At 34.8% G+C, this 12160-nt stretch overlaps 2 protein-coding genes across 3 annotated transcripts; both read left to right on the forward strand.

Moving 5' to 3' along the window:
• Window positions 1-4932: 4932 nt before the first annotated feature.
• On the forward strand, window positions 4933-6308 carry LOC111439399 (uncharacterized protein At3g28850-like). Its single transcript, XM_023077092.1, has 2 exons — window positions 4933-6183; window positions 6296-6308. Exon 1 carries the CDS (start codon window positions 4995-4997, stop codon window positions 6114-6116), a length of 1122 nt encoding a protein of 373 aa, XP_022932860.1. The 5' UTR covers window positions 4933-4994; the 3' UTR covers window positions 6117-6183; window positions 6296-6308.
• A 2192-nt stretch (window positions 6309-8500) lies between these two features.
• LOC111439403 (AUGMIN subunit 1) lies at window positions 8501-11013 on the forward strand. 2 transcript variants are annotated; one of them, XR_002709795.1, is made up of 7 exons: window positions 8501-8921; window positions 9007-9139; window positions 9224-9358; window positions 9442-9565; window positions 10386-10523; window positions 10617-10805; window positions 10870-11013. XR_002709795.1 is itself a non-coding variant. In XM_023077107.1 (6 exons), exons 1-6 carry the CDS (start codon window positions 8666-8668, stop codon window positions 10722-10724), a joined length of 894 nt encoding a protein of 297 aa, XP_022932875.1. In that variant the 5' UTR covers window positions 8501-8665; the 3' UTR covers window positions 10725-10862. The 2 variants fall into 2 exon arrangements, 1 of the variants encoding a protein (XP_022932875.1); XM_023077107.1 differs by lacking the exon at window positions 10870-11013 and having other exon boundaries at window positions 10617-10862.
• Window positions 11014-12160: the final 1147 nt, after the last annotated feature.

Consider the following 12160-nt stretch of genomic DNA (forward strand, 5'->3'; position numbering starts at 1 on the left):
TTTTTTTTTTTTTTTTTTACTTTTTTTTTAGTATCTTCAAATTTATTCTTAGTAAAAAAAAAATTAAAATTCAATGAAATTTCTTTAAAATTGGAAAATGACATTTTTGCCCTTTTATGCTTATTATCATTTTTTTTTTCCGAACCTTTGAATTTCTTACGAAACCTTGTTAAGACATTGAAAATATTTTTCTTTGGCCCCTTGAACCATCTTTGTGTTTCTTAATCCTTTCTTGGGTACCTTAAACTTACTAGTAGTAAGTATCTCAACTTTAATTGTGGTCTTGCACTTGGCCTCCCACGATCCAACCAAAAACCAAAGGCAAGAAACCCGAGCGAGAATCAAGATCCAAATGATTAAAACTAAGAACTCAGAACTTAGAATGCAAGACCAAAGTCCTTGGGTCAAAACCATGATAAAAATTCATAACTCAAGAATAGAACCTAAGAACCTAGGTTCTCAAAAGAAGAACAAGAACATGTGAAGAAATGAGTGTGGTACCCTAGCATTCAACTTGGACACGATTAGGAGCCTAAAAGTAGACTACTTATTGAGTCTTGCACTCATTTCATTTCTCTCATATATTTTCAGTGACAAGGAGCTGGTCGAGGATGGAAGTGAATCTGGAGTAAGTGGCACATAGAGCTACACCGTATTTTCGACTGATTTTATTTGTTTTAAGTTGTTTTGTTATTAGACCCAATATATTCAAACTCATATAGTTTATCATCCTTATTTTTTCTTTTTAGGCTTTTTAGCGGCGGCTCGTGCTCCAAAAACCCTTTAAAAAATTGGGTTTGTGACATAGAATGTGGATTCTTTTTTTTAATGAACTTTTGAAGAATTGAAAGAATACCAGAATCGAAATGGTTCTAGATATATATGAAGTGCACGTGTGGTTAGGTTGACGAAAAGAATTTAGAATAACTCAACTAATCTAAGTTCATTGTCTTATCCGGAAACAAAATTGTCTAAGTGCTTTGGCGATACGTACATAATGGTAAATATTAGTGCCAGTGATCGACCAAGATATAGGACAACAAATATACTTGCAGTTTGCTCCATAAATGGATATTCTATTTTCGTTAGGATGAGAAGGCTCAACAGAAAATTCAAGAGTGTTTAGGAATTCAATGCTATGACTTAACGGGTTAAAAGTTTAGAAAGGTATATAAAATTTAAATATCGTTATCGTAAGTTAATGTTTTGACCGATTATTTGCTACATGTGAATATAAAAATTAATATTGACGAGATATTTCTTAACATGAACATAACTCAACTGAACGTGTTAATGTTTTGATCAATCTTTAAGAGCTTGTGTCTGATTTGGGTTTGTTTGCGAGTTGACATGTTTTTTTTATCGGGTCATCTTGACCAACTCGAAAATATGGTTACAACACAACTCAACCGTACCCTACCTTTTAAAATTATTATAAAAATTAAGAATATTTAATGTTTACAACCGATGTTAATGACTACTGAATGTTTGATGTTAAAGTTTATGAAATTTTAGTTATTAACGTAAAATGTATTTTGGATAAATATGATTTTTTTTAAATAACAAAAAAACCCCAAAAACTCGAGCAAAGTTGCTCAGATCAGATCACCAACTCAATCACCTGGAATTTTAGGTTAGTCTAAAAGATTTTTCTAATTCAACTCAACAAAATACATGTACACTAGCGTGTGTAGAGGCTTAAGCCCAACTCATAAGGAGCTTTTGAAATCATGATTTGTTGGGTAGACGATGAACTGGATTAATGTGAAGTCTCACATCGGTTGGAGATAAAACGAAGCATTCTTTATAAGGGTGTGAATCCTCTACCCAACAGACGCGTTTTAAAATCATGAAGGTGACGACAATGCATAACGGGATAAATTGGACAATATTTATTTGCAGTGAACTTGAGCTGTTACAAATGACATAAGAGTCATGCATCGGGCGTTGTGTCAGCGCAGAAGTTGGGCCCCAATAAGGGTAGATTATGAGATCCAACATCAACATTTCTTAGTAGGACGTGGAAGTAAAATAACAAATTATTTAAACGAAAATATATAAATAAAGCCAAAAGAACAATCATACTGCTCAGAGGTCAGCTTGCAGCTGCGCTGATTCAGTGGCACCAATTTTTTATATTATTTTATTCATTTTTAAACTTTTTAAATTATAATAAAAATAGACTTTTAAATTTTTAAAAAAATTTCATAAATCGTTGAATTTTTAATTATATATATATTTTTTTTTTCTTTAAATTTTGTGTCCAATATTTACTTCGAAAAGAAGTAGAGCTCAAGACCGATCAATTTTAGGTCAGTCATGGTACTCATAGTTATATTTGCATATGTGTTGTAATTTCGGGAAATCACTCTCTAAAAATTTTAAATACTCAAAAAAATTTAAAATTTTTATTCTTCACGTAAAGGTCATGTGTTCTTGGTGGTGATGGTGCTTCTAGTAAAGACTATGAGATAGTAGGAATATGGGTCGGGTTGGGTTAAGGAAATTTTTTGGACCGACCCAAAAGTTCGGGTAGATTAAATTAGTAACTCAAACTCAATTCAAAATTGTTTCATAACTCAACCCAACTTAATGTTCTATATTTATTTATCCGCATACATAATTATTCAATATAATCGTAGATCACAGAGAAATGCAAATAATCTATAGTTATTCAAATAAACAAAATTTTCAATAATATAGTCCTAACAAAGCGAGAAAGATAACATTTTAACATAGTCCAACATTAATATAGAAGTGAAGACAAATAAATATTAACACTTTATAAAATATTTGTTACTTTAAAAATAAGTAAAATATAACGACCCAAATGAATGCATTAAGTCATGGTCGTTAAACCTATCCTACATCAAATTCTTAAAATTAAGATAAAACTTATAATGATTGCCAATTAGTTTATTCATATTATAAATAATGTGTTTAATTGATTTTTTTTTTTTCTTTCTAATTTATGAAATAAAAAATATTATTTTGTTTGGATAAGAGAAATAAAATAATAAAATTAATGGTAACACCTTTATTGCTTCAAGATATTGTCCATTTTGGTACATTAGGTATGGACGTTAACCTCACGACTTTAAAATACATCTATTAATGAGAGGTTTTCACATCCTTATAAGCAATGTTTCATTCCCGTTCGGGATCTCACAACTGTAGAATTTCTAACCTCCAAACAAAACTTCAACAACCTTTTTATGATCGTTCTTCACTAAAATTGCTTCTCTACACGTTTACCACCTCCTTAATCAACAAAAATCGGTCGAAATTAAGGATATAAAAGACGTTAAAAAATGATCCAACCCTCATCATAAAATAAAAACCCTAAAAATACTATCATAAAACGCATGGAATTAGTGAAAATTTCAAGTAGCTGTTGTCCAAAATCGGGGTTTTCTCGACTTTTCCATCGATTCATAGATATAAAATTACCATCTTACCCCTCAACTTTAAATTTCTTTTTCCCCTCCTTTCTTTTTTTTTTTTTTTAATTTATTGTTTATTATTAATTTTTCAAGACAAACTTTATATATATTACATAAAATAATCTAAATATAAAAATAATTCAAAATTAGCTTATTGAATTGATTAAATAATAGTAGAGTGTCAAAGACATGCTCCCAAAGAATCGAAAATGGTAGGAAATAGTTCGAATATATCATACCAAAGTCGAATCAATGGAGAAGCCAAGCTAGAGTTAGAGACAAGAACATGAATTCTCTAACTGGCTTCAAATCGCCAAATGAGATGATACGAAGGAATTGTTGTGACTTAGTAAACTAAGGAAGGAATCTCTTTTCATATTACCGTCCAACTCTTCACTTTTTTAAGCTAAGGGTAGGACGGTGGGACAAACTTTTTATTTCCTTCTAATTATTTAACTTTAATTCTAAATAAAATTTAAAAAAAAAACACTTTTTTAAGGGTTTTTTAATTTTAAAATAATTTAAAAAAAAAATTAAATTGGTTGAAGCCAAATGACATTAACTTATTTCAGAATTTCAAAATTTTGAATTTCTGCCTCGTTTCTGTATTATGTAATCATTTCTTCCTTTTTGTTTTTCTTATTAACTCCGCAGTTCTTTTGTTTCGCATACTGAATTACAGTTTATTAAACTATTTTGCCTAAATTATTATTTTTCTTTTTTAGAAAAATATGAATTCATAATACGAATATTTTTATGTTTTTATTTGTCTATAACTTCGACATTTTTGTGCTAACATGATCAAATTATTTATTTTGTCTATATTTATTTTGAAAGTCATGTATTTATAATCAAATAAATTACTATGGGAAGAGTAATAAATAGAAATAACAATAAATGTAATAGAAGACAGATATTTGTCTTTAATAAAATATTAAATATGATATATATGAAAAACTATGTACTAAATATCTTTAATGCATTCTATCTTCTTAATATTACTCTCATTTAGATATTATCTTAATTTATCATGTACTCGACTATTATAAAAATACTTTAAAAAAAATTCTTAAATTAATATATACAAAATAATGATTAAAAAGAAAATTTTAAATTAAATTGTTAACACATAAATGGTCATTATTTCTTTCAAAATTTTTAATATTAACGATTTTTATATAAAACTACCTATAAAATTTTAAAAAGAAATTATTAATTTTTCTGAAAATTTAAAAAATATATTTTTTTTTATTAATTTTGATATTAACAAAATTAATTTATGAAAAACCTTTTTTTTTTAGAGAACCCTTTAATTAATTAAATGCATTAAAAAAAACATGAATAGGACATTTCGTTAGAAAAGGATAAAACATTAAATGTAATAAAACAAAAATAAAACATCCTCAAAATTAAATAATAATAATAATAAATAATTCTCCTTTTCTACCTCTGTTTCCTCCTTCGTTATACAGAAACTCAAAACCTCTGTTTCCTTTCTCTCTCTATAAACCTTTCTAAAGTGGAGCGAGAAGCTCAAACTCTGTTTTTTTCATGGGTTGCTCTGCTTCAAAGCCTGCCGCCGCCACCGCCGCCCGTTCCTCCCGGAATTCTGAACCTTTCTACTCTCCTTCTCCATTGCAGTCCGCCGGAGGCTCTTCTCCGGCGGTCGGGCGAGCTTTCTCGCTGCCGACGCCGCTAGTCCACCACCCGCCGGTGAAGGAGGGCGACACCCACCATCTTGTTTTCCTCACTTCCACCACCTATGGCTCCGACCGTCCGACTAACCCCGGCCGGCCACCGGCTAAGGCTTTAAAGCCCGTCCAATTCTCCGACCAGATTTCTCTCTCCCCTGACTCTGTAATTAACACCTGGGAACTCATGGACGGCCTTGATGATGACGACGTCGATTTCAGCCACAATCCGATCAATTCCAGTTTGATTCCGGCCAAACCCAGTTCTATTCCGGCGAAACCCACATCGGAAAACGGGTTCAATTCTGCAATGGAGGAAGAAATCAGCTCAGTTCCGCGGTGGTTGCCGAAGAAACCGCTCTGGAAGCACATTTCAGAGGAATCCCTCCTGGCAAAATTGGACCCAAACGTAGCTTCAACATACACCAGAGCCCTCTCTTCACGGCAGCACAACTCCGATCAGCCCAACACCCGCCGGAGTTCATCGTTTTCAACTCACTGGCCATCCAATTTCTCAAACACCCAAAACAGAGGAATAGTAATCTACTTCACAAGCCTTCGAGGAATCCGAAAAACCTATGAAGATTGCCGGTTGGTTCGCACAATCTTCAGGGGATACAGAGTTTTGGTAGACGAGAGGGACATATCAATGGATTCGTTCTTCAGAAAAGAGCTGCAGGCGAAGCTCGGAGGGAGGGCACCGGCGAGACTACCGCAGGTTTTCATCGGCGGGAAGCATGTCGGTGGGGCGGAGGAGATTCGAGAAATGAACGAGAGCGGGGAGCTGGGGGGAATGCTGGAGGGGTTCCCGGGGGCGGAGGTGAGGTCGGTGTGTGGAAGGTGTGGGGATGTTAGGTTTGTGCCTTGCCTGAATTGTTATGGAAGTAGGAAGTTGTTTGGGGAAGATGGAGGGTTGAGGAGGTGCCCTAAGTGCAATGAAAATGGATTGATTAGGTGCCCTTCTTGTTGTACATGTTTATGAGCTTTGATTTTGTGCCAAATCTTTGTAGTTTTGGTTTGAAGAAAGGTGTTATATGGAATGGAATGGTGTTTTAATTTTACTTGATGATATAATGTGTAAGTTTGTATCATACGTACACACATATGTATATATACACACTAGTCTAAGTGGAAGAGTGCTCGAGAGCTGTATGGCTATAGAGGGGTTGTCTCGAGACCGACTCATAGTTTGAGAGCTCAGTATAATACGCACTATATAGAAATATCAAGTTGGCTCAGTATAATACGCACTATATTCCCTGTGATACAATCTAAAAACTTATACCTAAGGTTTGGTGCGTTCTCTACGATATAGTCAATGTCATAGGATCATGTTGTATTACAACATTGGGAGGTCTTTTAGGGTATCTTTGGTTCTAGCTCTAAGAGATCTTTCTTAAATCTTGAGGCACAACCAAGGCAAAATTCTTAACTGGTATCCATGAGCCATAAACATTTCTTCACGTGCATAAATCTTTCATAAGTATCTTGTCAATCGGTATTCATAAACTCTTTGATCTCTTATAAAAGACCTTTAAGGGTAGTTCTGTCATTTTCCTCATGGTTCATACCCTAAACATGTCCTAATCCCTCGTCAGATCTCACATAGTTACCCTTAAGATGATACATGAGTCTCGTATAAATTTTCGTAACATTTGGAGTCCTTTAGGGTCTTGAAACATCTCAGAATTCTTATAGGGATATTTTGGTCATTTGCTACCGATTGTTTGAGTCCTTAACATATTCCATTGGCCTTAAAACTTTGCATAATTCCTTTAAACCATGAAATAAGTCTCCGTATAAACTTTATGTCATTTAGAGGTCACTTGGGTCAGAAACAATGTGTAACTATAGGGGCATTTTGATCATGTTTAATCTTATCCTGTTATATTAAGCCTTCTATTAAAGTTTCACGAGCAGTGGAGTCCATTTAGTAGGCTATTTTAAAGTCATTTTAATCTCGAGAAAATTACCCGATTTAGGTCCTTAACTTTCCATTCTTGTCTTAATTCTTCCATAATCCTTTAAATCTTACTTAGCTAAGGGTTCATATTGACGTTTTGATCATCGATTCGGTATGAAAAATAGTCAAATTAGCAAAATATTATGGTCAATTCATTTGGAGGGTGGCATGACGTTCACCAACTTGTTCAAAATTTGTTATACTATTCTGTTGAAACATATTTACATAGCGGTATGGAGAAGATTATCAAAGGTACAACAACTAGTTGGCTTGGAAACAATTACTATACTTTCATCATCATGGATCTCCGACTCTTCTCAATATCAATTCATTGTTTCATAACTTTAGTCGTAGTTTGGACATCTTGTATCACAATCCACCTCCATACGAGCCCGAGGAACTTTGATCATTATTATGACACCTTCAAATCACCGCGTATGTTTCACACTCGTAGTTGTTCTTGAACTTGGTTTTAAATCTCACAATTAGTGTAGAGACCGGGAGATTTCTACATTTCATCTGAAACTCAAGTTAGTGCATTTGCAAGCTAACACCAAAATATAATCTTCGCACACTACGATCCTAGGACAGTACAATATGAAGATCTTAAAATTGTATTGTATAACTTTGTAATCGTACAAATTGATCTCTTACGATCTCAGGATCGTAGTATGCAATTGAATGTTCACTACGATCGTATTTTGGTCGTATCTCCTTTGATACAAGTTTGTTGTATCTAAACATTTAGTCATTTTTGTACTTTTAAAGTTGCCAAAAAACGAGATAATCGAAGCGTAAACCTTGATAAGCCTTAATTTTAAGTTCAAAGGTGATTTTTTTTCATGTCACTTTTTAAGATCTACGTGTTGAAAGTTAAATGGTTAGACTTTTCAGTAAAAAAAATTATGATAAATTTAATGAAGATAAGTTTAGAGAAGTAAAAAATTTCAGTGATTTATTAGGTGAAAAATGGCTATATATTATGGAGTGATATTGACATAAGATCATATCAGTGATCTGATATTCAGAAATTAAAACATAAAAATACCAATTAAATATGTTTTAACATCGAATTGTATTGAACAACGACAACTGTGTTTAAGATGGGTTATTCGGTGATCGAGATAAAATATATATATATATATATATAGATATATATATATATATGTTTTGTTAATCGAAGTAGAAAGAAAAGAAAAAAAAAAGTCAATAAAAAGGAGAGGGAGGAGAAGAAATTTAAAAAGATAAGAGATGTTTTGTAATAAAAGGGCAGAAAGGTAATTTCACCCATCAAAAAAAGTTTTAAAAAAACAATTTTGATTTTATTATTATAATTTATATATATATATATATATATATATATATATATTTTTTTTTTTTTTATAGGCTAGTTTCATCAATTTCCTTCGAAAATTAGAGGGAAACTTGTTTTCAGTGCAATCGTCGCTTGCAGATCCAACGGGATATTCGAAAGCCGTCACCGATCTCTTCCACTGCAATCTCCGGCTCCCATTTTTTAATTTTCTCTCAACAAAGGGATCACAAATCATCCCATTTTTCGATCAAGTATGAGCGATATGATTTCACAGGCGGGGGATTCCGATTCGAAATTGGGATCAGATCCAACCAGTCGAATCAACGAAGTGAAGGAGTGGTTGGGATCCGAATTTGGGAGGGCTGGTAAAGAAGTTCCCGATTTTGAATACACGCCTCGAAGCGTCTCTCATTTGCATAATCTCTGCACGCTTTCGCAAGCCAAGACGCGCGCTGCTGAGATTCTTGCCAAAGACTTCCGCCTCAAGGCCGCCGAGTACCGCGCCCAAGGTTAGGGTTTATCTTTGAGCTTTCGTTTGGTGAAATCTTTAAGGGTTTTGTTTCTTTTGATTGATTTGTTTTTTTGGAGCTTTAGCGGCGAGGATCAGGGAGATTTTAGAGAGCGTGGGGATGGCGCAGGAGAATTTGCCCTCCAATGTGGTTTCATCGGCGCAGGTTCTTGCGAATGTGGCGAATTTATTGAACATTAGGGATACTGAGCTCAGTAGGTAAGGAAACCCCTAATTTTTCTCTACGTTTGGTGTATTTGTTGTGGTCTGTGGAGTGTTTGATTGAGAGAATGTTAAATGTAGCTTTCTGGTTGCAATGGGTGATATCACTTTGAGGAAAATTAGTGTTGAGGAGAAGAGGACGAAGGTGGAAAAGGATTCTAAAGTTCTTCTTGATCATACGCGAAAGGCAATTGCAAGACTGACATATTTGAAGAGGTTAGTTTTTTGGTGAAATTTCTTTCTCAGAGTGCTTAAAATTTAGTGTTGGATTTTTTATCACTTTGACATGAACTCGGCAGAACACTAGCACAGCTAGAAGATGATGTAGCTCCATGTGAATCTCAAATGGATAATTGGAAGACAAATTTGGCTGTAATGGCTGCCAAGGAGAGGCAGTACATGCAGCAATGTGCAAACTACAAGGTACTACTTGTTCTTTTTGTTTTGCTACTTGTTAGAATAAAGGGGTTTATGAAGTTTAAAGATTGTTGTGCATCTGGATATAAGTTTTTCCTAGCATAGAATCCAATGGGTGGCTTGGTGATAGGGATGTTTGGAGATATCTTCCAAGTCTTGGGTCGAAACCCTTCAATAGAAAACTTGTTAAATTAAAACCGTCCTTGTCTTCTAAGGCTGAGCTTTGGAGGGCTAGAGACCCGAAGTTCGCTGCCTTCAGAGTTCGCGAAAGCCAAAACCTGGGCCTGGTCTCCAATACCCGAGGCCGGGTTCTATAGTCAAGCCGATCAATAATTCTACAGAAGGTTAGGAGTGAATTGGGACCTTCAAGTGGTGAACCAGTCCTATGAGTGGGTTGAGAGGGCTATCGTCTTTAGGAAGTCTTCAGGGTGTTTTGAAACCAAAAGTTCACCCTTTCTAGAGTTTGTTTTGACATTTGTGCCGAAGTTCGTCGAAACATAGACTTGTTAGAGCTCCATCCTTAAGTGGGTAAAGCTTCCTTGCATATTTGTGGGCACATGATACATGCAAGGAGTGGAGTGCCCTTGATGCCCAAGTCGGTAAACAAATGTTTTGGAGCATAGATATGTGGTATATTATTAATTTGATGGTAAAGTTGATGAACCTCTACTCCATTCATGAATTATATTGGCATGGCGAAATACGAAAAATCACGTTTCTTCTTCAAAACTGCAAGTTCACAATACTTTAGGACGTATTCTAAAGGCTTATCTCATTCAAAATGGAGATTTGAACATGTGATTTGATGAAGTATTTTATGTGACAGGCAATGCTTAACCGTGTGGGTTACTCACCAGATATTAGCCATGGGGTACTGGTTGAAATGGCTGAGCACAGGAAAGAGTTGGAGAAGAAAACTAAGCCCATCCTTGATACTTTAAGGAGCTACCAAGATCTGCCCCCTGTAATTCTCTCCACTGCCAATTGTTTTTAACCTTTAACTTCACCAAAAGAGAAAATAAAAGGATTAAACTTCTCATCTTTGCCTTAATTACAGGATAAAGCTTTGGCTGCTTTAGCAATTGAGGATAAGAAAAGACAGTATGCAGCAGCTGAAAAGTATCTTGAAGATGTGCTTCATTCCGCGCTCACCACGACGCACTAGCTTCGCTTGGACAGCCTTAAGCTTGTCGGTAAATTGTTGTGTTGTTTGTGCGTTAATTTTAGTAGATGATAGTGAAGAAAGGTGTATAGTCAATATTGAGGATTATGCATGTTTGGAATGCTGGCAACTGAGTATATTTTGTAAGGTGTATAGTCAATATTGAGGATTATGCATGTTTGGAATGCTGGCAACTGAGTATATTTTGTAACATTATGACATTAGGAACTTGAGTTCCTTGTTATGAATATAGTTTCTTTTGTTTTTTAGAATGGTACATAGATTTGAAGAACTTGGTTAACAATGATGTGTTAAAAGAAAATTATGATTGCTATGACTCTTGTAACGGTTCAAGCCTACCGCTAGCAGATATTGTTCTTTTGGGCTTTCCCTTTCGGACTTTCTTTCAAGGTTTTTAAAACACGTCTGCTAGGGAGAGGTTTGCACACCCTTATAAAAGATGTTTCGTTCTCCTCCACAACCGATATGAGATGAGATCTCACGCCTCTATGATTGAATCATAATTGAACTGGAATGTTTTATTTCTTTCATTTGCTCATGACACTATTGCTTCTCGCTTGTATAACTAATGAATTCCATTCAAGCTTTGAGTGTTTCTTGCAGATGACTCGAATTCACGGCTGAAATGGCATTTGAGCTAGAGAATTTTGATAAGATGGATGTATAACCTTTTGCTTGTGTTAGCATCCAATGAAAATACAGTAGTGCCTTCATGCTCATGCTCTTCCTTGCTCACTTCCTCGTGCTCGTGCTCGTGCTCGTGCTCGACTAATCCAATGTAATTGTGTCCTCACATTCGTGATCTTCCTCCACTCCCGCGCTCTCATGCACCTCACATCATGCTCAACGAATCCGGAACGCATTCCTCAACTTATAGCCCCCTTCATCTCTGTAAGGCAACTCAATTTGGATCCAGTGAATCAAAAGGAAGCTAATTTGGGTGTAAATGTAGACCCAAATGAGGAGATTAATGGTGAAGTTTTGGGGTAAAATGAGGGTATTGTTTCAGGTGGGAGTTCTGATATCAGAGGAGATGTTTTGATGAATATAGAGTAAGTTTGGGTTGTTTTAGATTGGGGAGATGAGGAAGGACAGAGGGAGACAGCAAAAGATTATACATCGTTGCATATTCTTTTGGGTCTTTAAGTTCGGATCTCTTATGCAAACATCGTGTCGTTTTACATAGTTTAAACGATATCGGTAATAGCCACAACATAAACATAACTGAATTGACATAAAATTTATATTTTTGACCAAAAGATCAAAGGTTTGAATCTCTCGCTCTCTCGCTCCTATAATATTAGACATAGACTAGACAAGAACGCAACAACAAAGCTTAGTCAACTTTTCTCCACTTGAGAATTTTTTTTTTTTTTTTAGTTTCTATATTTTGAGAAAATTTCGAAAAAACGACACGT

The sequence above is a fragment of the Cucurbita moschata genome, unplaced genomic scaffold (genome assembly GCF_002738365.1).
Source record: "Cucurbita moschata cultivar Rifu unplaced genomic scaffold, Cmos_1.0 Cmo_Scf00093, whole genome shotgun sequence".
NCBI lineage: Eukaryota > Viridiplantae > Streptophyta > Magnoliopsida > Cucurbitales > Cucurbitaceae > Cucurbita > Cucurbita moschata.

What these genes read in the sequence shown, in the direction of transcription:
- LOC111439399 (XM_023077092.1), top strand. Translation starts at nt 4,995, where the DNA reads ATGGGTTGCTCTGCTTCAAAGCCTGCCGCCGCCACCGCCGCCCGTTCC.
- LOC111439403 (XM_023077107.1), top strand. Translation starts at nt 8,666, where the DNA reads ATGAGCGATATGATTTCACAGGCGGGGGATTCCGATTCGAAATTGGGA. An exon ending in AGCAATGTGCAAACTACAAG is followed by an intron (nt 9,566 to 10,385) that starts GTACTACTTGTT and finishes TTTATGTGACAG; the next exon opens with GCAATGCTTAACCGTGTGGG. An exon ending in GCTACCAAGATCTGCCCCCT is followed by an intron (nt 10,524 to 10,616) that starts GTAATTCTCTCC and finishes CCTTAATTACAG; the next exon opens with GATAAAGCTTTGGCTGCTTT.